Source organism: Belonocnema kinseyi, chromosome 4, assembly GCF_010883055.1.
Source record: "Belonocnema kinseyi isolate 2016_QV_RU_SX_M_011 chromosome 4, B_treatae_v1, whole genome shotgun sequence".
Lineage (NCBI taxonomy): Eukaryota > Metazoa > Arthropoda > Insecta > Hymenoptera > Cynipidae > Belonocnema > Belonocnema kinseyi.
In genome coordinates this window covers 89,945,152-89,972,717 of record NC_046660.1, presented here as the reverse complement: position 1 = coordinate 89,972,717, position 27,566 = coordinate 89,945,152, and the positions used below count along the sequence as shown (strand labels likewise).

The 27,566-nt window shown below is 31.8% G+C and overlaps 1 protein-coding gene across 1 annotated transcript in view; it reads right to left on the bottom strand.

Moving 5' to 3' along the window:
* The window catches only part of LOC117170665 (neuronal acetylcholine receptor subunit alpha-7), a 390,031-nt gene that overhangs the window by 73,349 nt on the left and 289,116 nt on the right, over window positions 1-27,566 (bottom strand). The window contains exons 7-8 of the mRNA XM_033357593.1: window positions 19,570-19,764; window positions 3,262-3,348 (exon numbers count right to left, since the gene is read on the bottom strand). Of these exons, the coding sequence (XP_033213484.1) occupies window positions 3,262-3,348; window positions 19,570-19,764 (282 nt within the window). The remainder of the gene's footprint in view (window positions 1-3,261; window positions 3,349-19,569; window positions 19,765-27,566) is intronic.

The window sequence follows — 27,566 nt, the reverse complement described above, 5'->3', positions numbered from 1 at the left end:
CCCCCCCCCCCCCGTTCACCAGTCATCTATCTTGGGCCTGCCCAACTATTTTTAACAAATTCAGGGGCTGAAAATATGTATCTAACATACATATAAAATAAATGTATATACTGTCGTTAATAAGCAGCTAATTATCTCGAATTTATGCCGCCCTTGTTAATTAGTAGACACTTTAGAGGGCCAAGAACTTAGTGACTATGTTATCCAAATAGCGTTCCGCAAAGGCCCACAAGTGACGACTTCCTCCAGAACGTGTATTCGACAGACTGATCTCGGCGACATCAACGACAAGTCGTTTGGTTTCACTCGCCAGCGGATGTAACGAGAAAGCAGTTGCAATTCCGTCGCTCGAATTTACATACTAGAGACAGTTCTAGTTGGTCTAGTTGATTCTAGTTACAGAATTGAGTGCATTTGACCTACCGAGAATTTCACTGGTGCTGTATTTGATGAGCTTCCAATGAACAGTCATTTCATGTTAATTATACTATGGTTATTGCTACAGCGACATTACTGCGGCTGTTAGTACTATGCCTATGTTGTCATAAGATTGCCATGGTATTGACTCCATTGCTATTGTGACCTGAATTTAATGAAATTCTAGAACCGGAACAAAGTCATGCTTTGTTATCTCAATGCTACATAAGCCAAAACACCCAGTTATTGCCAAGACTCCACTGACCGGTAACTGCCAAATTTATATTACAAAAAGAAGGAATAAAACATACAAAATGTGTTAAAATATAAATGTTTAGTAAGTTTCAAAATTGATAAACTTAATAAAATATATATTTTAAACTTCCAGTTTTAGGTATATTAGAGAAACAAAAACTATTTCAGGAGACTCCTGAATAAAGAAGGAAATCTTGAAAACCTTAAAATTCTTGCACTACGACGGGAGAAGCCAGGGCTCAAGTTTTCTCAAATACAGAAGATGATGAATGGTTGTTACGTCCTAGGATATTGCTACTCGATATTGAAAACTTTAAAATCGACTCAGTAAATGCCAACCAGACTTTATCACAACTTTCGCAACATAGGCTATCGAAGGAAATATATAGAAAAAGGTTTGAGAAGACGATAAAGAATATTACTTTTTCAATAAAAATATCTCATATTCTTATATTTTTTAATTAGAAGATTAAATCAATAATGTATAACCGTTGATTATGGGACTGTCTTCAACTAGCGACAACTATCTGGCGATCACTTTACAAGCTCAAATGGAAGATGGGCGATCATTAGGTTCTTGCACTATTATTTGTAATGTTTGATTATTAGTAATTTCATTGAGTCAAAGGAATATTTCTCTAAAATAAAGAAAGCCTATTAAATAAATCATTCTTTTAATCAAAAAATACAAACTACATCATTCTAGAAGATCAAATCAATGTTTCTTTCAGTTTAAAGTAATTTTAGGTAACTTGCAAAAATTCTGTTAAATAAATTTTTCTTCAATTTAATGCAACTTTTGAATTAATGTTGTATATTTTCTAACAATATTTTTGATAATTTAGAAAATAGCAATCAAGATTGGTTTTTAATTTACCATATTTTGAAGCAAATGATAGATTGTTTTAGAATATTTCGCGTTCTTAAACTTCATTTCGTTTTATAATTATGTGTGTTTACTTTTATCGTAAAATAGTGATCATCACTGAATAAATCCAATATCTGAATTTATTCAGTGTGTCGAAAAGTGAAAATTCGTAAAACACTGGCATCAAGATAATTGATAAGAAATATGAGAGGTCCCTGATTAGCCTGTTTTTTGTCTTATCTCATTCTTAGAATTTAAACTCTTGACTCATTTCTATTCTTTCCAGATGCAGAATTTCTATTTTAGAGATTGTTCTTCTCGTTTGAGCTGGAAATGCAACCGTTTTCCCTTATTTTCTACATTTTTGTGATTCGCGCACAAGATTATTATTGAAAACCCCTTGTTTTCTAAAATAACTTTCATTTAATCAGAAAATATGTTATAAGACACTAGGTTTTGAAAAATCTTATAATTATTTTACCATTGATTTATTTTTCAACTTAAATCTTACAGTAAAAATGTTTCTCGTTTGAAAATTATACTCATTTTTATTTTGCAAGTTAAATCTATACATGTTTGAGAGACATTTCTTTTGTACGTACTTTCTATGGGATTTTTAATATAATTATTCTTTTTCTATAAAAATGGTTTTAAATTTAATTTTGTATTCAATTAATTGCGTAGCAAGCCATAATTAGTTATCTTTAGAGTATACTGCAAGTTTAATAATCGCCGGGAACTGCAGTTGCACTACCAATGAGAATTACACTAAATTAGTACCTAGTCTCACATTTCTATAATTAACGTAGTCATTTGAATAATCAGAATTACGTTTCATCAAATAAACTAAATTAAAAAAACAGTTGAATATCCTATATTCCATTTTACTGTAATGAAAGAAGTTCCTTTGAAAGTACGCATCTTGCTGTATACTATTTTCGGAATTTTTATCCTTACTAATGAAAGTAGCTAGGAATTATCTTTACAATTTTCCTGACTACATATCCAAGAGAAATCCCATAAACGTAAAGGATGTTAAATGGGGATATTAAATCTTATAAGATTCGTCACCGGTAAACTTTTGCTACTGTACTGAATGTTTAAAAAAATGCAATCTGCTCTTATTAACCTAACGAAATTTTGTTCACTCAGTGAATAGAATTCTTGCGGTCTTGTAGAATTCATGAAGCCATTTGCACTCACTCACTAGGAAATAATTTCCATAAGAAATTATCTTCTGAATTAGAAAGTTCAAGTCTGCAGATTTCTACAATGAAAGCATCATTAACTTAGCTTTCTTATCAATTCTTGCAGAAGTTCAGCAAACGTAGACATTCAAATTAATACTAAATTCTGGTTCATCCCTCAATCCAGTAAAAGCTCCTCAACAGCACGAGTAGGAAATCTCAACGAAAATCACACGCTAACGAGTGAAACGCAATTTCGCATCAAATCTTCGACGTAAAATTCAGTGGCAGCTCGAGGGTACCCAATATATTTCATTGCAAGTAAAATCCGACTTCAAGGAATCTAAAAGAATATATTAATCTGAGTGGATGTTATAATCTTAAATAATCTATTGATCGTGAAAAGCCGGAAATTTATTCAGATACCATTGAGCTGTAGCATGAACATATTAGCTACCATTTCTCACAATCAGTTTTTTAAGTGTTTTAGAGTGAAGCGAGACATTTTTCTGTTTAGCAAAATTTCTATTGTACCTAACAGGGGTATAGCGTCTGAAACTTGGGGCAGGGTCTCAGCGACGAGATTCAGGAACACCGTCAGTGATAGCAAGATGGTCACTCCTGAAACAATCGCAGCCCACCATGCTCAGTCCATTGTGTACCGTATTATTTACATAGTTATTGGATAATCATCCCACTTCTATCAGAACCACTGCTTTATTTTGATTCTGAATCGCATCAGAGCTTTTGTTTTTGGTTGGTAGTCTTAATAGAATGACGCGCATACAACAGTCAGACATCCACAGACGGTGGAGCATTGATTCTTTTGCGCACTACTTCGTGTATTTTGATTTGCCAGCTCGAAGGTATTTACTCATTTCATACATTGAAGATTTATTCGGAAAAATAATTAGCCTAATTATCTAGTACTTTCTCGGGAATCAAAATTCTGGAATCTGTGGAAACCTTTTAGTTCCATTGAGGACTACTAAAGTCTGGTTTGAGCAACTATATAGTTGAAATTACGACCATTCGCAAAATTTAAATTCAACCTATTTAGAATAAAGTTGTTCGACTGTTGTGTTTTTCTAGTAATTTTTATATCGTTATTACCTCGCAGTAAATATGGCAAATTTGGTAAAAATGTAACTCTTATGAAATTATTGAATTATTGAAAACAAGTACCTAAGGATTTCCGAGTTTGATACACGTCATAGAAAATTCGAAAGTAACGCGATATAGAAACAAATTTTATGTCCTTTGCCACTTTCTGAGATATCATACGCCCCTCTGGGATCTACTTTCAGTCATCAGTTACAAAAGTTTTGACGTTATGCTACACCATATATAACGAAGAAGATGCCATTTTCACTCTATAACTTAATTGAAGCCTAAGACTTGATTACATAATCGTGTTCTGTATTACATTTCACAAAGTTATGATTAGCTGCCTATGCCAGAGAAAAGGGATATCGATTTCATGACACAGGTGAAGTTCAGTGTCTGCTTTGCAACAAGGTAACAAGAATGTCTAAATAAGAGAGAACATTGGCTGATTCATAATTGGACACAATATTTGTATTCTAATGAAATTTATTTTTTCATTCTTATTTTGAAAGGATTGAATTATACCGATTTTTGAATAATTATGCGCAATCTTCTTTGATAAATTTTAAATGCAAATTTAGAAGAGTAGGTCAAAAAAGGTAAATTTTAGCCATTCGTCGAACACTTGCTTTTAGCTGTCATCGCATCTCAGGTATTGGGAGTCTTTTTCGTGCATGGAGATCATATATATGTCTCTTTAAATCAACTCTGTTCTTAGATGTGATGCAAAAACTTTAAATCTAATGAAAGCTTTATAAAATGCTCTTAAGTTTTAGTGATGTATTTCTCTTTATAATAAATCAATTTTGATAAATTAGAATGAAAAATTGTTTGAATGTCAAAAAGTTGAGAAATAATTATTTATCCAGTTTCGAGAGCTACACTTGGCAGACTTGTCTTGTTAGTGGAAAGTTTAACAATGCAGAATATTTGCAGAGTAGCCTTTTCTCGCGAACAATATAAATTGTGCTTTCGCCGTCCTAAATTATCAATCGATATTTTTTTTTTATATGTACTTGAGGTACCTTCATATTCTTCGAAAATGTTTTATAGAACTTCTACCTTTGTGCAAAGTTATGTAAGTTTTACTTTTGTATTAAAGAAAAGCTACTGTAGTTTGAAATGCTGAGATATGCAGAAAGTGACACTGGGTTTCTGCTCGAAAATTACTCAAGCCTTTATTTTAGAATCTGGATGACGTATAGAGAATTTCCTTTAGAAAGAAAAATTTGAGTTAGGTTAACATAGCTTGGCGAAAGCACGTTGACTAAGACCTTCCGCAAATGAATGTACAATTAATTACCCACTCGTTAAATGTTTTTGGTGTACTCCTTTCGAATCTTAACTCTTTCTAAGACTTTAAACGTAGTTTGGTCTCGAACTCTTCAGAAAATCCACTAAGTGGAACCTATTCATATTCGCTTTGCCAGGAGTTTGCGGACATTCGAGAATAAAAAAACTGCTGTCACTTGCAGAGCTTTTTTGAAATTTTATGAGCAATTGTATACCCAGCACACAAACCACGTATATATAAATCCTCAACCAACTTTATGGAATATCCTTTCATACAAATTCATGCGTTTCATTTGAATTTCACAAGAAAAACAATTTATATCCTTTTAAGTCTCAGTGAAGGCCATTTCGCGAAGGTGAGGCGTAAAGCTTTGTGGTCATTCAGTTTGCATTTGATCATAGAATATTTTCTGTGTAGAAAGCCTAATAACAAGTGGGTTTTGCCTTTTATGGTATTTTTCTGTGCGAGTATTCATAATGTAATATTTAATAGTTCTTACTAGAATAACCTGAAATTTTGATTTGAGTTTTTTGTGATTTTGTATTACTCATCAGAGAAGTACAATTTCGGAAGTGAGGTTTTAATTTTTAAAATGAATGTTTTATTCAAAGCAACTTCGAGCTGGTTCTTTTTGTAAATGTTTGCAGAGGGTACGAATTTGTAAAGCTTACCTTTGACTGTTCTGAAAAATTACAATAGCAATACATGTACGATAATAATTATAATTCCGGAATTAGGTTAAATTAGGTTAAACCTAATCGAATTGGCAACGAAAGACCATTTTTTGAAAATAAGTATTTTAATAAAGAGACATATTTGTAATTACATCGAGTGAAACTGTTAAGGCATTTGCATTTTTTAATATTTTAAGAATTAAATTAGCTTTTCAATATAAAACATCAATAGATTTGATTGGAAATTGTAAACATTTTGTGCATGTGAATTGGGGAAGAAATATGCAAACTTATTTTAACGAAATAAGAATCAAATTTGTCATAAATTTACAATATACTTCACCTGATTATAACCTATCTTATAATGAACCTTTTATTCAAACTTTATGATTAAATAAACAGAAAAGAATTTTTTCATAATATATAAGGGGAAAAATCTCTGCAAATTTATCTGGTTTTAAATAAATTAAATTACAAGACACACAACTTTTACTTTCTCCAATGTAATAATATTGTCCTAGTTTGTTTCGGAAACCTCTCCCTCGGCCAAAATATCGCATTCATTGACGGTCCTCTTTTTGAACAGACTTGCGAATATGATTTTAAATAAAAATGATTTTTGGTGAGATTTAAAGAAAATTATTGTCTTGTAATATCAATTCTAAAACTTGAATTTAAAGAAAAGTTCTGACAAAAGCTAGGTCTTTATTAGTAAAATTTAGTTGTAATAGGTACAATAATTTATCATGAAAAAGAGATAATAAATCAGAAACTAAAATCGTAACACAGAGAAAATAAAATGCAATCTTCACAGCGATTTTAGAGCGATTTTTACCTGCAAAAAATTAACTTCACGTTTTAAGATATATCCACAAGATGGGAAATGATTATCATGTCAACTCTATTGAAACTTTTACAGTTTGGTTATTTCAGTGTAAAAATGGTCTCTTTTTGTTTCTGCTTTTTTAGAAATATTAAATCAGTATCTGAAAAGTGATATGTTTTTCATTTGACGTTTTGGAAGATTCAAAGTAAAAAAAAAAAAAATAATAATAATAATAATAATAATCTCATATCAATTAGAACTTTATTACCAGACGCAAGCTTGCACAATGCCTGCCCTATTTGCATATGCACAAAATCCTCCCCTTTTACACATTTAATCCTTTCGGGTTTGCAAATCGCGAGAATATTTCCGGCATTTCAGTGGTTCCATTTTAGGATGTACAAATTGAGAATAAAGTGGAGTGAGCATATTTTTCTCTGTGAAATGAACTCGTAATATTGATTCGAATGGCATATAAAGGGTAATACTTGAGGTTAAATGCATAGTTAATTTAACATATCAACGAGCCGCATTAACAGTTTCTCGCTTCATAATCCTACTTCGATAACGACCAAGTGCACGATTGCGCGACGGCAATTGCAAGTAAACAAGCTGGCAAACCAGAATTGACGGTAATTCCGTACCCCCTTTCCCAAGCTCTATTTTCCCCTTCCCCGCTCCCAATGTTACCGTCTTTCTGGCTATTTCTCTCTTCCCTATCTCTGTCTGTCGCTGCCAAATCGCTTGGTTTCGCTTCGAGTGGCTTCTAATGTTGTGTGTAGTCTTTATATGTATATATTGTATATTGGGGGATGTGCGAGTACACACGCATACACACACATACACACACATATATATCGAACTCTATACAATTACGAGGGACGACTCAACAGGCGTCGCTCGTTTCGAAATGATACACTGGTTACACCAGGGAGTGATATTTCCAACCACATCTCAAATTTTACTCAAACATTACACTTTTAATGGAAATTATAGAGGAGAGTACTCGAATATGAGATATTCTCGTAATATGAAACGGGGTATCAGCTAAACTAAGAGACCCACTCTGTTGGTTCTATCACTAACTTGTAGCCCTTGAAGAAAGAGTAATTTCGTGGTATAGTCCATTTTTCATTGGGTTTCTAAAATTATAGGCGAACTTTTTGTGAAATCGATGGTGCTCGAGTTCTTGGAAGGGAATTCTTTAAGCCCTATTTATTATTCAGTAAATATGTATTTAGCAATAAAGTTTGTCTAGAGTGATGGGGATTGAATAACTATGTAGGAAAATATCGATAGTGTTGAAGTTTTTCATTGTATAGGTCAGGCATAGTAAGTGCATAGTTGCACGGTGTGGTTCTCATAATATGAGATACCTGTTGTTTTTATAACGCTGTGGCTGCGCGGGGGAAATTGGTTACAAAAATGGTTGCCACTACTACAAAAACTAAATATATCTAAATAGCAGTAAATTTATACTTCGGAAAAGTAGAATCAACTTTTTCATTAAAAATAATACTATATTTTGCATTTTATTAGCTATTTCCTGGGGTATCTCATATTACGAGAATAGTTTGACGAGTTTGGAAAAATCACTTTTTTACATTTTTGTATTTTCAGCATAAAAAAAATTTGTAATAAAATTTTTTATTTGAGCTTCTTATGACAAACTAAATTTTCTTTAAAATGACCTATATTACTTTTAAATTCAGTACATAGAATTCCGACAATCACGCCAAACAGAGTTGGTATCTCATATTTGGGTAATCTCCTCTATTATTTTTTAATTTGTACTTTTCAAATATTTCAAATTAATCAGCTGGTAAATATTAAATTTAATCATCAGTTAGTGAAATTCATTGAAATTTAATATTTAACATTAATGAATTCTTAAATCCATTCATATCTCTTTCAATATACATTTATTTTTATATTGCTTCGTTCTGAAATTTTTTTGAAAAAATCTAACACAAAAATATTGTTTATTTTTATTTTGTTACGAAAAAGATACAATTGTTTTGGATTAGAAAGAAGGTTTTGTAAAAGGTTTAAAACCGTTTAATGCAAAATAAGGAAAAGTCCTAAAGTTAACAATTATCCATTTCTGAACCATAAATAAATATTTACTTTAGTTACCTATCTCTATCATATCTATAATATTTACACTTATAAAATTGAAAACATGAGAAATTTTAGAAACAAAACTTTTAGTAGGTAGATCTTTAATTTAGTTTTGAAAAATTGTATATCACATGAAAGTCTAAATTAAAGTTAGTCAAAAGAGTTGCAAGTAGAGAAACTCATAAAGATTAATATCAGACAGACTTAAAAATTACCAGTTTCCAAAATTATGTTTCCAACTCAAAGTCACTACTAGAATTCGAGAAAATAAAGAGGAAAGTGGAATGCCTGTAACGATGGCCCTGGTGAATCACGTGCTCTCAGTAAATTCATTTACACGAAGTCTCCCATAATTACGAGTTGATCTCGTGTATAAATTCCAAAAGTGTCCATTAAGATCTGTGGTGGAAAAGAGTCTCAGAGATGTACAATCTAAGCCATCTATTTTCTCCATCCTTACGATAAAACGACCTTACATATTTAGATTTCGGATATGAATTTAAGGAACCACCGTTTCAAGAGACACGGCACTTGCCGTGAGTAAAGAATCGTCTCTCCATATAATTTCATGAGACACATTTTTCAGTCTGTTTTCACCACCGATCTTGGACAATATCAGTATCTTGAAACAGAATCACTAGTTGACAGTGGCTAACAGAACTCTACCCTTTCGATCAATTTTCATGGAAAAAGAAATAAATCGATCGATCTACGATTATCGTTTTCCAGTCTCCAAAGTCCGCGTAGTTGGCTACTGCTCAGAAGTTCTCGATAGCTGGAAAGAATCTTTGAAGGATTAATTGAATGTGGATAAAAATTGGTTCAGGTATTCGCTTGGGTGAGTAAAACGTGATTTGAGGGCCAAGAACGAAATGGTCAGATCGCTAACTGTGTCAGGTTTTCCTGCGAAAGGTCAACGCTTTTTTGGTTTAGAATATATGTATAAGTAATCAAAATTCGAACATACTGGAGAAGCGAGACATGTAGTCTGAAAAAACATGTAATTATACTAGTGTTTTTGAAGTTTAAATATTTCTTAATTGAAAATACTGAGGGAATTATTTGTTTAAAATTAATTTTCTGAAAAACTTTGTATCACCAGGGAAACGTAGTTCTACGGGAGAGCAAAGATGTGTTAACATGCACGGAAAAGATATTTTCCATTCTATAAGTGGTGATTAGTTCCATAAAAAAGGAATATAAATAAATACATGGATAGTGGATTTCATTGTGAATCACGATAAAATTGTCAACTTTCGATTTGTGTACATGTTATATTTGAAGGAGGACCAATTTAATTAGCAGATATTTTTGTGAACAATTTTTTCGCGAAGGTGTCAGAATTTCATTATTTTTATTATTCCACCTGATTTTAATAAAGCAGTCGTAATCTAAGCTATAAGTTTTAATGAGTTTGACTTGTTTGTAGAGAAGTACCTCAATGATATCGCTTATTGTTGATCTTTTGTACGATTTTGACACGTTTTCAGATATTGAGTTTAAAAAATTTTGAACAATGTTTTATAAAAATTATGAGTATTATAGCGAATGTCAAGAAACAACCGTTCTCATACTATTGACTGATTCGTAAGAAGAATTTGGTATCTTATTGAGATCCACATTTTGAAAATATTTGGTAAATGTGGCACTAAAAAATAATTAAAAAAATTATTGTAATTCTAATATCGATTTAAATGATAAATATAATAAAAACTAGATATTTTTTGTGTACAAGAAAAATATTTGAGTTAGATATTTCCTCCTTTGGACAAAAGCGTTAAGAAATCTATGAGTTTATTAATAATATTTATTGTGATTTCGGACATCAACTCCACAACGTTTTTTATCAAATAAATCCAAATTAAAAAGATCTATATATTTAAGAAAATTTCTTTACATCACACATTTTCTTACAGATGATTTTGAGTCAGTCTTACCTTGTTTGGGAGGCCTGTGTAATTATTTTCTCGAAGAGCTGAAAGCTTTGCTTCATATCCAGCTTCAAATTAACACTAATTTTTAGTTGACTTGAAAACCCCCAGGTTAGGAAGTTTCGTTGACCCAGAAACAATTTATTCTCTACATAGAACTTTTACTGTGCTGTTTTACTGCTACTCTGGAGAAATACTTTCCCAAGATGCTTAAGTAGAAGGTACTATTATTCGAAGAAAAACACACATGCATTTAGTTACTACACAAAGACAATTATTGACTTTGTCTTGTTTCACCAGTGTGCTCGCCTTATAGGTACAGGATGCAAAATCGCAAGAATCCCCGATGAGCAGAGTGCATATAGCTAATCTGTTTACGAGAAAGAAGTATAATGACTACCACAATAAAAAAGACATCATTGCCTTAAGCACGCAAACACAAAAGAATTTTCTTTTAGTTCCATTATTTTTATCGTTTTGTTTTTAGGAAGTACTTTAAAGTCAGCTATCACTAAGAGCTACCCGCGGCAGCGTTTTAATTGAATTCTAGTGTTTTTTCATTAGCAGTATGTAATTTGAAATGGACATCAGGTAGATGTTACGAGTCGACTTTCTCCAAAACGTCTTTTTCGAACTTCACCTCCTTGTCGTGGCATTTAATCGGGATGACATCCGTTGATTGGTGCGATCCTATTTTATCCAACTTTCCGGTCTCGAAGAATTTACCACACTACTCAGAAAATAGTACTGATCAAAATAGTCGCATTTGTTTGGATAATTTGGATTCATTTGACGGAACCGGTGGTGCTTTGAGTCTTAAATATGGAGAGACTGTCTCGAGATCTAGAGCTGTTGAATCGTCTTTTGGTTTTCGTCAAGGAATTAGGATTATAGCGGGAAATTCAAAGAAGGAAGCGTGCAAGAATATTTTGGGATTTTCATTTAAAAGGACAGAATCAAAATAAAAGCTAGAGAAATGAAGACAATATAAAACGAGGAGGCAGACTTTGCCCCGAGAAACTGCAAGGATCAGAACGACACTTGCTGAGAAATTACGATGACGCTGTGAGAAGGGTAAAATAAAGGTATTTGCTGAAGAGAAAGAAAAAGAGAAAAACAAGAGGAACTTGTATTCACATTAGATCGTTGTTGAACACTCCAAACGGGATTTGTTTAAATCAAAATACAGATAAAAATGCATGCTAGGAAATTAATAGTTGGAATGTACTCGTGAAAAGGGAAATGGGAGTAAATAGTAATTCCCACAGCGTACATCGCTCAAACTCTGATGTCCTGTAAAACGGTTTGAAACTAGTTGCTCGAATCGCCGGCAATTTTCGAATGTGGTATTCGTTTTGCGGGCAGTCCGGTGGTAGGAAGATGCACAGGGGTAGACAATCATCAGTCAGACAGATATACAGGCTTATGAGAGAGCATATATATAGGTACCTATTAAGGGAACAGCGTCCGAAGTTGTCGGCATGCTTTCTGCAACGAGGTTCAGGAACACTGTGAGCGACAGCAGGATAGTCACCCCTGCGAAGAGAACAATTTTAACGATGAAAAAAAAGAAAATTCAAAGAGTTAGTCTCCTTTTGATTTTCCGAAAATGCGTGAAACTCCAGGTCGATCTTCAGCCTTCCGTGTTTCGGACGTTTCATTGAGTGACAATTCAATTCTCTAAGAGGATTACTTTTGCAATTTAAGCTCAAAGTGATATTGTTACGGATTCTGTGTGGTTAGATAATGCGTAAATTTTTAATAGGTACTTGATACTGGTAACTCGATAATGGTCATCACATCTGGTATCGGAAACAAATGATGAGTCTAGTAGGTACTGATTCAAGCAATCGATAATCATCTATATGAGAATTGTCATAAAGATACATCCTCTGGGTAACCTAGTGGAGAGGGTCAGAACATGATCTCTATTAACGACATTTCTGTTCTCTGCAGTTTAACATCCAAGAGTGAATATGACGAATATGTAGATAGATAAACACTCATAAAATTGGGGATCAAATCAGAAAATTTTATATTGTATGGAATGTTCCACTAAAAACTGCATTTCAGTTTTAAAAAGCAGAGGAATGTACATTTTATCAGCATTATTTAAATATCTCTACTTTGTGAGGTCAACATCAAAACGTTTTGTCAAAAGACCAATTTAGAACATTCAAGGATGTCCAACACTTCTGTGACACAATTTAGTATACTGTGGTTGATTGCAGGGTTTCCTTTAACTACATGCACATTTTGATAGCAGAGCGTCACATAGAAAGCAGTTGATATACACAACCGTGGTTTATCTCTTTGTGATGATAATTTCCAATCAAGTGCACGTTCTGTTCTACTGAGAGTGTGTCAGTTACCTTACGACTTTCATGTCCTCTATTTTCGCAAGATCGCTTCATTAGTGGAAGTAAACTATTTTACATTTCAATTGAGCAACATTTAGATTTATCAACATTTGAGAAGAAATCAGTTATACTCAGTTCGTTCATTGCATTCATTTACAGATTAGATTTTCTAACTAAAAACGTCCTTTTTTTAGAAACTTAAAACGTTGAAAGAAGGAATAGCAAGGGCAGCGATCAACATCAAGGAAATGTATGTCCTCGTACATGTCAGAATTTTCAAAAGTCTAAAATCATCAGACCTGTCAGATAAAAGAAACATCGCTAACTGCTTCCAATGCAAGCGTCAATACATTCACAATGGAATGAAAGAAAGGTTAAAAGGGACAAGACTGAAGATAAAAGCTAAGTCAAAGTAAGCCAGCTGATCTCATCTAAGATTTTAGACGCTAGTGTATTATTTTTTTTTTGGGAGGAAAATAACAAAGCAAAATCGTAGAATAAAAATAAAGATAAGATGAAAATTCGAGATTGATTATTTTGAAATAGGAAGGAAAATGTTCTGAATAAATTTTTCTCTTATAAATTAAATTTTTTATATAAATTAGAAAGTTGAGATTCACTGTTCGTTATCTACGTTTTCTTTTCGTTCGGCCTCTTTAGATATTCGGCTCCCAGAAGCTTTCCTTCGAGTCTTTTCGACCGAGAAAATGCGAAGGAGCACTTGAATTCGATGAACCATTCACGAATACATATCTTCCGCTAGGAAAGCATCCATGTCTATTGTTGTCTTTGAATTTCCCCTTTTAACTAAACCGCTTTCTTTTCAGTATTAATACAGATATTTAGGTTCCAAACATTTGTATGTTTAATAGATATATATTTTTGTTTAAAACTCCAAGTTATTTTCTTTTGAAATTTTCATAAATGCAGAAAAATCAGGAATTTTTCCCACAATCAGTAAAGTAAATCTTTAACGTTATTCTTAATTTCTTTTCTTTTTGAGAAGCTTTATTTGTATAATATATTTTTTCTCAGAGGCGAGGTAAACTCGATCCATGTAGTTACATTGTCATGATTCGATTGAAAAAGTAGTAAAATGAAAATGTAGTTGAGGTCCTCGGAAAGATTTTCATTTAACGAGACATGCAAAAAGACCCCTTGCTTTTCCTTCTTTTCATGCTGGATGCACTTGGCCGAATAGCGGAAATCCTTTTCTATTTTATTCCTTAAAGATTGGATAAAAAATTTATTTTCTTCAGCGAGAAAATAATTCTCTTTTCATAATTTTTAAGTATTACTTTGAGGTCCCTCAAATGTATTACACCATAATAAAGCTTATAACACTTTTTTAGAATGTTTTTGATTAAATTCCAGAACGTTTTATCTGTAAAACCCTACGATGCTTTTTGAAGAAATGTCAAGATTCTGTACATATCTCTAAGAACCTTTCAGTATACATTAGGAAGCCACACCTTCAAATAATGTGTATTGTATTAGCAAAATTTAAACCAGAATTAAAATTAAAAAAATAAAGTCTTGAAAAAAAAATATTTTCTTTTTATATGAAAAATGATAATAGAGAACAACAGATTAATCTAAAAGAAAAAGTTAAAAGAAGGACAGTTTATTTTAGACGTTACATATCCAATTACTACCCAACAAAGTGTTGCTTAACTTTCGCGATTAAACAAGAAGCCTCAAACAGTTCTATATGTCTCGGCGAAACATGTGTAACAAGTTATTTAACATTTTTTGTGTTCCTTTGGACACTTAAAAATTGATACTCACTTTGGTAAGATACATTTTTTTGATCTTAGCAGTGCTATGCCATTTCCATAAAGAAGGTATTTTCTTATTTATCTTCGTTTTTGACAAAAATATTGGTGAAAAGAGACCTCTGAATACTTTTAAATTCTGAAAATTTTAATGAATTATTTTTCGCTGATAAAAAATGCAAAATCTTGTGATAAACTTGCAAACCAATGAAAATCCGTATACACTATTCTGAAACAACTTTTTCGAATAAAAATTATGTCGTCAAATACAGTGACAAATTGAGAGAATATTCTATAGGAAACAAAGATGGTGTTCACTGCTCATCGATCGTTTAGAATTGAACATTGAAAGCCTGACGGGCATTTTTTGACGAGGGACGACACTAAACCCACCAATGATTCACTACAAAAGGTGCAATATAACTGATAAACGACAATTTGAGTCGAATAAATTTCTGATAAAATTCCGACTGATTCGAGTGTCCCAAGGTGTATGTGCAGTGCATTTATTGATGACACAAATCGCAGGATTGTTTGACATCGAGCAGAGATTATGCTGTAAATTTTTTTACGAATCAAACCATACTTTTATAGCACCTAAGAATAACTTGGAAATAAAAAAAACCTTCCTTCTTCGAGCGGGGCTTTACGTAAGGGCTTTAAGTACATTCATAAAGTTAAGATAAATGGCTGAATAAGATTTCAATTAAGGCAAACCCTTCTGGCAATGGATTTTCCCTTTTTTCATCGTCATTTTAAAATTGTTTATACCAGTGGACCAATTGAGGGGAATATGAACATTTGAGTTTCAGAGATCACAATCAGTTTTATGGTGAAATATCAAAAGTAAATATACAGTAGTGGAGTGCAGAGACAAGAAGCAAAGTCTATTAGAATGTTTCTCGTACTTCAGAGTTAGGACGAGTTCGAAATTGCATTGTTACCCAATTGTGGCTCCAGGAACAATAACAAAACAAGGTAACTTCTTACTCCTTGAGTCCATTTAGATGTTAATTTACTGCTACGACATTACTCTAAAACTCAAGTTTCTAGACGACCATTCAAATACTTATAGAAAATTTAATTCTGTTCTCAATTGTCCCACTGAAGAAGTCTAATTATTGCTTTATGGGGTGACCAAGAAGTACTTTTTGTAGCACAGAACTAATAGCTGTATCCCATTAATTTGATTCCTTATTTCCTCTTTTAAATTCCTGAATTCCGTCGTTTTAATTCCTGTATTTTCGTCATTTTGATTCCGGTCGAGTTTCGCTCAAGCACCGTTTTGGTCTCACCGATCCGTCTCCCTGAAATCTAGCGAATAGACTAAGTGGTCAGATTCAGTGATAGGTAAGTGTCATCCGTTCCATTGCCGATCCAAATTCAAATCACGTTCTTTTCCTTGGGATAGCTCGGACGTCCGTATATATCGTGGAGCGTGAACATAAATTTGAATGTTGGAAATTCCAAGACACAAATATTTGAATGCCGGGAGATATTAGGAGGGTCACAATTTTTGCGTGTGTACGCTCGCATACGAAATAAAATTTACAAAGAACAGCAAAGTGCTGCGTGTATATTTAGGTAAGAATTTTTTCCATTATTCTCTCTGATTCAGGAACAAGCCATTTTTTAGACAGTTGGATGTTTTATAAAAGGTTATATCGCTTACAATACTCGGAAAAGGACGAGAGCATTTTTCACCATATATAAACATTCTCCAAATTTTAATACTAAAGCAATTCAACTTCAAAGCAGGCAGAAAGGTATAGCTTATGATATCGGAATGCTTTGGTATCCGAATTTGTCATTATGTTGTGAAAATAAATGAGCACTTGTTTCACAGTTTAATTGAAAAATATTTTTTTTGAATTTCTTACAATCATTCTAAAATTGTCTGCGAATTTTCAAAAATGGTTGAATTGCGAGTTTGTGAGAAAAATGATAAAAATTTGATTTTTCGAAAATAATTTATTTCAGTGTGGTTTTTGATACAATCCACTTTCAAGAATTTTAGAACAACAGTCAATTTTTAAGAATTTGCACGTAATCTTCGAATGATTATAAAAAATAAAAACAGCAGAATAAAACTGTCATACCAGGGCTTCTTCATATTCACCATAGAATAATTTACCTGAATATTGAATAATTCCGACACAATAACCTAAGCTTTTCTTAATATTTTGCCTGATTCGAAATAAAATTGGTCAATATAGTATAGATTGAAAATTGACAAACATATTATGATACAAATTGACAAAATTTGTTCAACTTATAAAGAGTAGGTATAGTAGTAACTCAAAGATATACTATATATTCCTTAAGCACCTCAAATTTTTATATCATTGTACTATTTAAAAACTTTTTCACTGTTAACACTTTTTTAATTTTGCACCTTGATGTAAATGGCCACAAAAATTGATTTCAATTTTAACAGGATCATCAATAAATTATGTAAAATTTGGCTACAATAAAAACTCAATGTTGAAATTCATATAAAGAGGTCTTTAATTTAGATCAAATTTTCTGAATTTAATCCAAACCAATTTAAAGATTTAACAATTTCAAAATCGATAAAAATATATCAATTGCTAGTTATAACTAATTTTGAAAGAGATGCTGAAGCTTACTTTAAAAAATTTTATTCTTTATGACGTAATTTTTGTTTACAATCAATTTCTATAGAAATATTGCATGAAAACTGTGAAAAATGTGATAAAAGAACTTTTTGGACAGTTTGTGAAGTAAAAAGGTGCTTAAGGTTGCTGAATTTGAAAATTTGCTTTCCATACTTTCAGAAAAATTGATCTAAATTTAAGAACTTATTAATGGTTACCTTAATTTCGAAATTGAGACTTATATTTATAAAAATGTAACTAAAATTCAGACTAATTGGGCTTGAATCAAGACAGTCTTAACTGAATATAATGATAAAAATGTTAGGATCTTAAGTGCTCTTTTTTACTTTGTTGGTCCAAAATTTCGCATAAAAGAATGTGCTAAAACAAAAGCTGTTTGAAATATACTTTGAGATATTGTGGTACTGTAAAAAAATGTTATTTTGGAGTTCGAAGCCTATTCTTACTTCAATCTTTCTTCGACAAGATTGATAAATTATCGGATTTTCTAATACAAAAGTCTTGAAAGTTAGAGAATAAAGTTTGAAGCACAACTATTCTGATATATGCAAGTTTAAATTGCTAATTTAATTACAATTTCACAAAATTGAAATATTCCAAACTAAATGTCATAACGTAGTCCTGAAAACTGTTCAATGTTAAAAGTTAAACTAACATTATAACTTAATATGACTACCAGGTATCAAGCGCCATGGTCGTGAAAAAAATAGACTAACAGAGGACTAGAGCATCCAGTTTAGCGTTAAGTACCCGTTGGCAAACGATTACTGAATATAGATTAAGTGTAACTGGTTCGAATTAGATTGAATTGAATTAGAAATTGAATTAGCTTATCCTGCAGAATGAATTGTATTACAGACTGAACAACATTGAATTAGAGTTGATCAATTTGCCGACTGGATTATCATCGAGACTTAAATAGTGCAACTTTTCTGCAAAATTACAAAACATAAAAATCGACTGAGATTAATTTATTAACGATAGTCAATTATAGTTACAATTATGACATCATGATGTGCATTGTTTTCTGATAAGACATATCATGGTAGTCACAACATATGAAACCGCATCAGTGATCAACTTGATAGAGATGAATATCATAAAACTTTATAATTAATAAAACACGATCAGTATCTAACAAATATAAAGAATTAATACTTTTATCGGAAGCCTATTAAAAAGTTCACTTCATCTTCCAATAGTAAATAATTGCTGCAAACAATTTATTGACATCAGTTTACTGTTCCAACATCGCGTTCTCGTGATTGCTTCGATTGCAATAAATGGGTATGGTATCAGTCGATCGTACGCGATACGTACACTCGCAAATGGCAACCAATCGAAAATAAATTTGATAGAATATGTATAAAAACAGAGAGAAACATAACCATTTTCATTATGCCGTTAGTTACTAATTTTAATCTGCTTTCAGTATACGAACATAAACCGTCAATGAAAGCAAACCCGATAAATGCAAAGTCTCACCTGCATCTTAAAATGATATGAATAAAATCCAGATAATCCAGGAATCGGAGCCGTTCAAGTTTGCAAATTAAAAATTCTACATACACTGGACTCTGATATGCGATATTGTTTCTCTTTTGGAGTGACATCCGGTGAGATTACCGAGTAACGCAAGGTTTCATTTGAGGATGTTACTCGACGAAACAGTAATCAGGGAAGTTCGATATGTAAATCCATAGAAATCCAGGAAAAAGAGCTTTTCCGAAGGGAAAGAGAGACGTACGCGTAATCGGTTTGAAATTCAATGTGTAGCTTGTATATATCTGCTCGGTGAGCTCTGAGCTACTATATGTATACTGCTGCTGTAAATGTGAAACAATCGATATAGGGATACGCATAATCGAAAACAACGACAATACTATTTTCCATAGTCTCCTGCGGATCGTCCGAGCATCACCATTTATTCGATGTGGATGAGTATTGTTATTATCAGTTTATGCTTTAGTGATTCATTTTTTGAACTAAACAAAATCGAAACGAAAGACAATTTCCAAATGTGTCAGTTAACAGATGCACTGTAAACAAGTGAGTAATGAAGGTTGAAAAAAGTTAGGTCAAAGATTTCAAGCAAACGTGCAAAAATTACATTACCTAAGGTGAGCTTTTCTCCTGAATCAGGTGGCAGAGTGAATCCAAGCAACGCCATACTCGAAATTAGGACGCAGGGCACGATGAGGTTGAAGAAATAGTAGAGGGTGCGTCTTCGAATTTGAATCGTGAAAGTAACATCGACGTAGGGTTCTGGACAACATTGATAGGTAATGGTGTTCTTTTTTCCAGGCATTCCTGGAAGGCAAAACCGACTATATTAAGATTGTGGGAAACAAAAGGTTTAGCGTTAATTGGGCACTTTTTGCAGGATATTTGTTCGCTCGATGAACGTGGTTCTGCACGAATTTTGGAAACATTTGTGGAACGATAACTGTTGTCGAGTCACTTGATAGGTTTTCTCTTCACTGCATCAGTAAACGATGATTTCTTCAATACTTTTACGTCTGGAGCTTTGGAAAACTCTTTCCAGATTACTTTATACAATCAAGAACCATTCCTCTCTTTCAAGATGTTTTTTATTTATAGAAAGTGGATTACTTGAAGTCTTAACTATGCTCTTCTTCAACTTTTCAACTTACTTTTCACTTCGTTTTTCAAATTTTTTAAGCGTAATTATTTTAATTATAGACGTTTTTTCTGCAATTAAAGAAGCAAGCATTCAAGCAGTCTGTACAGTCAATATTATTTAATCACTGGGAAAAAACATCTATCGAATCAATGGAACACATTAACGCTTCTGGTTAAAAGCAGATCTTATTGATTCAAATGACACTAAGAAATCAGTATCACTTATTTATTTTTGTAAATATTGTTTTTAATTCAATATGATTAATTACGATTCCTGGAAGTATTGTGATCTTTTAATTCTGGTGATTTTCAGGGTTGCTACAGGTCAGGGAATTTCAGGAAGTCAGGGAAAATTAGGGAATTTAATTTTAACTTCATATAGCTTAATTTAATTTTTTGTTGAAAAATAACCTCTTCTTGGTTTGAATTCATCTCTTTTCTTATCAATAGCATGTTTTTGAGTTGAATTTTGCATCTTTTTGTTTGAAAATTAATCTGAAATTCATTTTTTCGGTTAAATTCAACAGTTTTAGGTTTTAAAAATAATTTCTTTAAATTAAAATATAAACTTTAAATTACAGTTTTCTTTAAGAATACATCTGTTTTGGTTAAAAAAATCCTCTTCTTAGTTGAAAGGAACTCTAGGTGGAAAATGTTTCTATGTTTGTGAAAATTCATTTTTTGTGGTAGAATATTAATCTTTATGGGAAATAATTTACCTTTCTTCTGGAAAATTTCTTTCTTTGATTTAAAAGTGAACTATTAGTTTGAAAATCCATTTAAAAATTCAGATTTATAGTTGGAAATTCATGTATTTTGTTACAAATTAATCTTTTCTGGTAGAAATTGAATCTTTTCGGTTTAAAATCTGCTTTTGTTTGTTAACGTCTGGCTGCTAGCCTTAGTGGTAGCCGCAGGTCCTGCGCACCCCGCGCAGCACCTTTACACCAACATGCGGCGCGACGTCAATTCTCGGAAGGCCGTAGAAGGGAGGATTATTCCAGATTTTCACTGCATTTTGTTGAAAATTCGTCTTTTCGGTCGAAAATTCATTTCTTTGGTTAAAAATTTATGTTTTTATTTGTTGTTGAAAATTTATTTTTCTAACACTTTAACAATTCTATTTTTGAGTGTAAATTGATTTTTTAATTAAAATGTTGCGTTTCCGGTTGAAAATTAATTTCTTTCTTTCAAGATACACTATTTTAGTTTTTCGCCCTTTTTTCATTTCTTTTGAAAATTCAATTGTTTAGTGCGAAATTGGTCTTTTTTGCTTGAAAATCCCATATTTTTGACGAGATATTTTTTCCTTATTGAGTGAAAAATCTTTCTTGGTTAAAAACTTAATTCTTTTAGTGAAAGATGCTCATTCTCATTTACAAATTAGTCTGTTTTTGTTAAGGATTTAACTAGTTTATTAAGAATCGTATGTTTTGGTTCAATTAAACAGTTTTTGATTGAAAATTAAAATAATTTTAAGGCGGAGGTATCAATTATTACACTTATTGTTGAATTTTATTTTTTTTTTTAGCAGATTCATCGCTTTGGTTCCGATTTTGGTTCAAAATTAATCATTTAGAGTTAATAACTCAACAATTCGGTTAAAACTTCATGTATTTTACGTTTGTCTTTTGAAATGCATGGATCACCCCTTATAAAATATTGTATCGATGTGGTCCCTAAAAACGATTGCAATAGAAACAAACATTTTTTTAACTATTATTAGTGATCTTCTAGGTGTAAGGTTGTCTTTAAACCTAAAAGAACCATTCAGAACAGCCCAGGAAAACAAAAAATTGGAAAGGAAATAGTCAGGGAAAGTGCGAAAATTTTGAAATTGAGATTTTGTAGCAACCCTGAGTTTGCACCAATTTTTCAACGCCTCTATCTTATCCACGAATTTTTGAAATTCTCGTATGTAGACGACTTTATTGTTCTGCAGCTTTCCAACCCTAATGACAACTGGATAATAAATAAGTCATGCGTGTTTAATTTGCAAACCCATTTCCACGATAAAACGATTCTTTCATCTGAGAATTATTTACAGTTTGAAGTTTGCCTTTTTTGTATATGTGACTTTAATTTTAATATCAAGTTCGGTACACAATGACAATATTTAAAATAAATCCAAGAAATATCCTTGTGTTATCAACTCACAACAAGCTAAAAAGAATTTTGTAACTCCAGTCACGTTCGATTTACAGAACGCGGTCGGCATTGTCCTTTAATAAACTGTGCGAATTGAAAAAGGGTTGAAATAGAATTATTCAAGCAGAACGCGACTAAAGTTGTTCTATTTAAATAGAATTTTCGCGTATCTGCGGATGTATTTTTCTTTCAAATGTAACCTTTTTTATAAAGGTAAAGAGATTGCAGACAACATATTTTTGAAGATTACATATAAACTTACGAGTTTTTTGAGTAAAAAGCATATTTTTAAAGAAGTGAATATTTTTCAGGGCAGATGTGTAATCCATTCACTTCTTTCTAGGTGAATGATACAAATTAAGCCTGATATCTGTGTTATAGAAGCGTACAAACCAGAGAACAGTTACTTTTCCATTTTAATCAAATGGTTTTTTTGCTTCGTAATGACTCGCTGGCTACTAGGTGGATTTCTAAAGAAAGTTTACAGAATGAAAACGTGACCGATACACAATACGTGATGTCCATCTGAGATTACTTTCAAACATACTATGTGTGACGCAAAACGTGAGATTTACCAAGCTTGTCAATACATATAATGCAAGGAACAGAATTTCATATTGAAAATTTTCATTTCCATTAGTTAAGATTATGTTACTGCAACTGAAGCAATTTTATTAGCGTCTCAAATTTCATTACCTTAAAAGCTTTTCATTTAAAAAAAAAAACATATGAACCACACAAGTATCCATCGGATTATAAATAAAAGATAAAAGTCTTTCATTCATTGAAATGTTTAAAACAATTATGCTTGAGCTATATTTAGATTTTGCAATGAAAAATGTATTTATTAATAAATAAATAAAATCCTTGAAATGAAAATATCGATTTATCAACCGTAGACTGCCAGATGTCTTGTTCAAATATTGTGATGCACTGGAAACAAGAGGAGCAATTAGAACGAACTTCCTACAGTTTGGAGAAGTAAAATATTTAATTTTGATTACAAACTTCATTCTGCATTCGCTTTAGAGCCTCAAGTAACCTCCTCTCGAGGGGAAATTCATTATAAACTCAGCGAATAAACGTTTTACTAGACATTTAAGTATGCATCTTCTTCCTCCTTTGTATTTCAGTTACTCCTTCTGACTGATACGCCATTGGAAAAAATGTGACATTATTAAAAACTACACAAAACGTTTGTAATTGATCCTTTTGTTCTTTGCAATTCAAAAGTATATAAAGCAAAGAACTTTACTTCCGCCTTTGTTATATTTTCAATGATGAGAGCCTTTATCAAGAGTATTAGCTGATTATACACAAGAAATGTGTTCTAGTTTGCAGCAACATATGAGTCAAATAATGAGTCAAGAAGTCAAAAATACAACATTCTAGCATGTATTCCCGAGTAAAAAGGCGTCGACATGAGTTCGACTTGAATTGCTCCCAATCAAGACATGCTGAAGTCGAAAAGGTCGACTTAAGCACGTCTCAGTTTTGAGACGGAGCCAGACTTCAATTTATGTCTTGGAGACAAGTTTCTATGTCTTGAAGACATAAATTTATCTCTTGAGTCAAATATTTATGACTTCAACACGAGCCGTTTATAACTTCGAGTGTATACCTGTCCTAAAAAAGGGTCATTCTGGCTGTCATAAAAGCTAATGTTTGTTAATGATGAAACAATCTAGTATAATTTTATACAATATATATTCAATCAACTTATTTACGGATATTCATTTTTATTATACTTGTTTCATGATAATACTAAAAATGTTGTTTGTTTTTACGTATTTCTAACAGTTTAGGAGGTCTTTCTATAAAGTTACAAATTTAATTTTTTTGAAGAAAACTTTCAAGGGTTATACTTGTTCAGACCTACAGATTATGAATTTTTTAATTAAAAATAACTAATTTAATAATTACAGATTTTTCATTCACTAATTTTAATCTCGTTTATGAGACGAAAAAATTTCGTATTAAGGTAGGTTTATTTGAGACAAGTAAACGTCGTCTTAGCCAAGACAAGGCTTGACTTGAGACAAGTAAACGCCGTTTTACCTGTCCTGGTCATAAAAGTAAAACGAAGGATGTCTGGACTCAGTTTTGAGACGCAGTCAGACATCGATGTCTTGGAGACGAACTCAAGACATAACCAAGTCCAACTGAAGTCGAAGCATTTTTACTCGGATTGGGTCATCCAAAAAATACATTACCGATGTGGGGAGGGGGGAAGGGAGTCGTGGAGCAAAGTACGGTTGGTAACCAGGGTAGGGGGAGGGCTCAGTGGAAGTAAAGTGACGAAGTTAAGGGCATGTGATACTTACAGTTTCCCCGGCTTTTTTCCACAAAAATGAAAATTTTTAAAAACTGAATTCGGAGATGTTATAAAATATCATAACGGACGTCCCCGGAGTCTTTTTTGAGGGATAATAACAGAAAAATGTATTGTGCTAAATAAAAATTTTATGCATATGCATTATTTTGAAGTTACGTAATTTTTTATCTCTGCCTTTACGATAATCTGGAAATTATTTATGAAATAAACTTTTTTGATTACCTGCAAACAAGGTTAAATCGGGGAGATTAGTTACTATGTTTATTTTTAAGTCCAAAGTTTTCGTCCAAAAATATGGTATAGTTTGGATGTAACGCTCGGGTAATGTAACACACATAACCTCAAAATACACACGCACGTTGTTAGCAATATACAAAATTTGCTGATAAAAAAAACACCAAAAAAGGTTGCGGGAACCTCCGTTTGCATGTTCGCTATTATTTCCCAGATTTTGAAGGCGAAATATTTCTTATCCTAGGAAAAAAGCCGGGGAATCTAACACTGAAAAAATCGATACTATTTCCTAAGTGCTATGCAAATTAATCACATTTTGCTGAATCAAAACTTTTTTGAATTAACCCACAAAAAAAGTGTGTGGGGACGTTCGTTAGCATGTTCGCTCTCATTTCCCAAATTTTTAAGACAATATATTTATAATTCTAGAAAAAAGCCGGGGGAACCTAAAACTGGTAAAATCGACCATTTTCTAAGTATCATATGCCCTTAAGTAACGTTGAGTACCTTTCTGTTGATAAGTTTGAACGAAGATTGCGATACCCTCTTTTTATATTTATTAAAGGATTCTTCTTTGTCTCCTATTTTTAAAAATCTTTCCCTTTTTCTCGCTTTTTTCTTCTAAATGTGAACTAAATTAATATAGTCTGATACGAAAATCTAACTATTTTTAATGGAAAGTTTGTTGTTGTTGCAAAGTCTACTTTATTTTTACTTCAGAATTTATGATGCTTGGTTAAATATTAGAACATTAGTTGTGAAATTTAATTATTTGTTTAAAAATGCAAATATTTTATTAAAAAGTAACTTTTGGTTTGCACATTCATCTCCTTGGTTGGAATTGTACTATTTAATTGGAAATGAATCTTTTTTCATAGAAAATTAGTCTTCTAGGGCAAAAAAATCTTTTTGGTTAAAAATTCAAATCTTTGGTTGAATGTAGAAAAATTTGGTTAAAAATTTTGTTTAAAATAATTAATCTTTAAAGTAAAAATGTAACTTTTCCATTTTTAATAAAAAATTGATATTTCTCATTAAAAATTGATCTTTTCTCGTTGGTGATTCGACTACTTTTTGAAAAAGCATGTATTTTGTATAAAATTCTTCTTTCTTGATAGAAAATTAATCTGCTTCGGTTGAGGAATAAACTATTTGGTTGGAAACTTTGCCTTTTTTAATTGAATCCTATTGTTTTTAATTAACAAGAAAACTATTCTTCGTTTGAAATATCAACTACTGGGTTTAAAGCTGAATTACTCTATAAAATATTTATTTTTAGTTAAAAATGTATGTATATTGTTGAAAATTGTTTTTTTTTTATAGATCATCTTCTTTGTGAGAAGTGGATCTTTTTGTTTGAAAATTGAGGTACATATTTGGTTAAAAATTATTAATTTGTTTAAATTTTAAATTCAAGAAATTGGTTTAATTTTAACCTCGTTGATAAATATTTTTTTAAACATTGGCCTTTTAATGATCCTCTCGTTTTAAAAGTGGCGTTCCTGGATCAAATCTTGGCCGAAGTACATTTTTTCTCGTTTCTCCTAATAGTGATAGAAGTAGTAAATCGAACAAACTGAATATTAGAAATTCAGTAAAAAATTTCAATCAGCGAAACTCTCTGGTTGTGAATTTGGTACTATTTTATTAAAACTTCATTTTTTGTGTGAAAAATTAATCTTCTTTTAGAAGGTCGATCTTATAACATTTTTGATTTAATGGTCGAAAATATCCATTTCATTCGTCTTTATTAATCGAGATTGGACATGCGGTCATGGCACAGATAAAACAAAAGATAAACTTTACATCGATTTCCGACGAAAGATTCTCTGTAACAAAAATTAACTTAACAGGATAAAATTTACACAAATATCAGTTAAACTTTCTTTTATTTTTCCATGAGGAGTCCTGCCTACTATAATACAGAATGTTTAAAATAATTATGCACTGCATGGCTGCGAGTGAACGGTTAACTCTAATAATAATGTTTTTCAAAATTCCAAATAATTTTAACCTTTTTTGATTTCTCAATAATACAATGTTAACCATCGTTTTGAAAACGAAAAAAAAATTGTTTAACTTTCTCTCATCGATCCATTTATCGTTATCGTATTCAATTATGTATTCAGATGAGGTCTAGCGTTGCGGGACGAAAGCTTGACTAATAAATACGAATGAAATAGATATTTTCGACTAGTAGATCAAAAATGTCATAAGATCGACCTTCTAAATTTATCACCCTAGTCAACAACCTACCATCTCAAGTATTAATCTTCTTTGTTGAGAATTCATATATTTGGTTGAGGATATAAATATTTAGTTAAACAAGCGGTTCTTTTTGTTATGTAAGTTCAACTAGTTGACATTTTTTATGTTAAAATTTATTTTACTAAACTGTCAATTTGAATATTTCATCAGGAATGAAAATTTATTTTGCATGGTAAAAAAGCCATCTTTATTGGTTGAAAATTCAAATGCCAACAAAAAAATTCGTACTCTTGGTTTGAAACGTAAACTTTTTTTCTGTTTGACTATTTTGTTGAAAGCTAATATATTTTGCTTAAATTTTGGGCTATAAACTCGGATATTTTAAGATTTTTAATTTTTGTTTATTTATTAGCGAAGCTTATACTTTACCACACGGTCACGTCATAGGAATACTGGCAAATGAGCTCACTATAGAAAAGCGAAAGACCGCAGAATAAACGTAAAATGCGAGTTTTGCCAACGGCTACGTTACGTTCGTCAACTG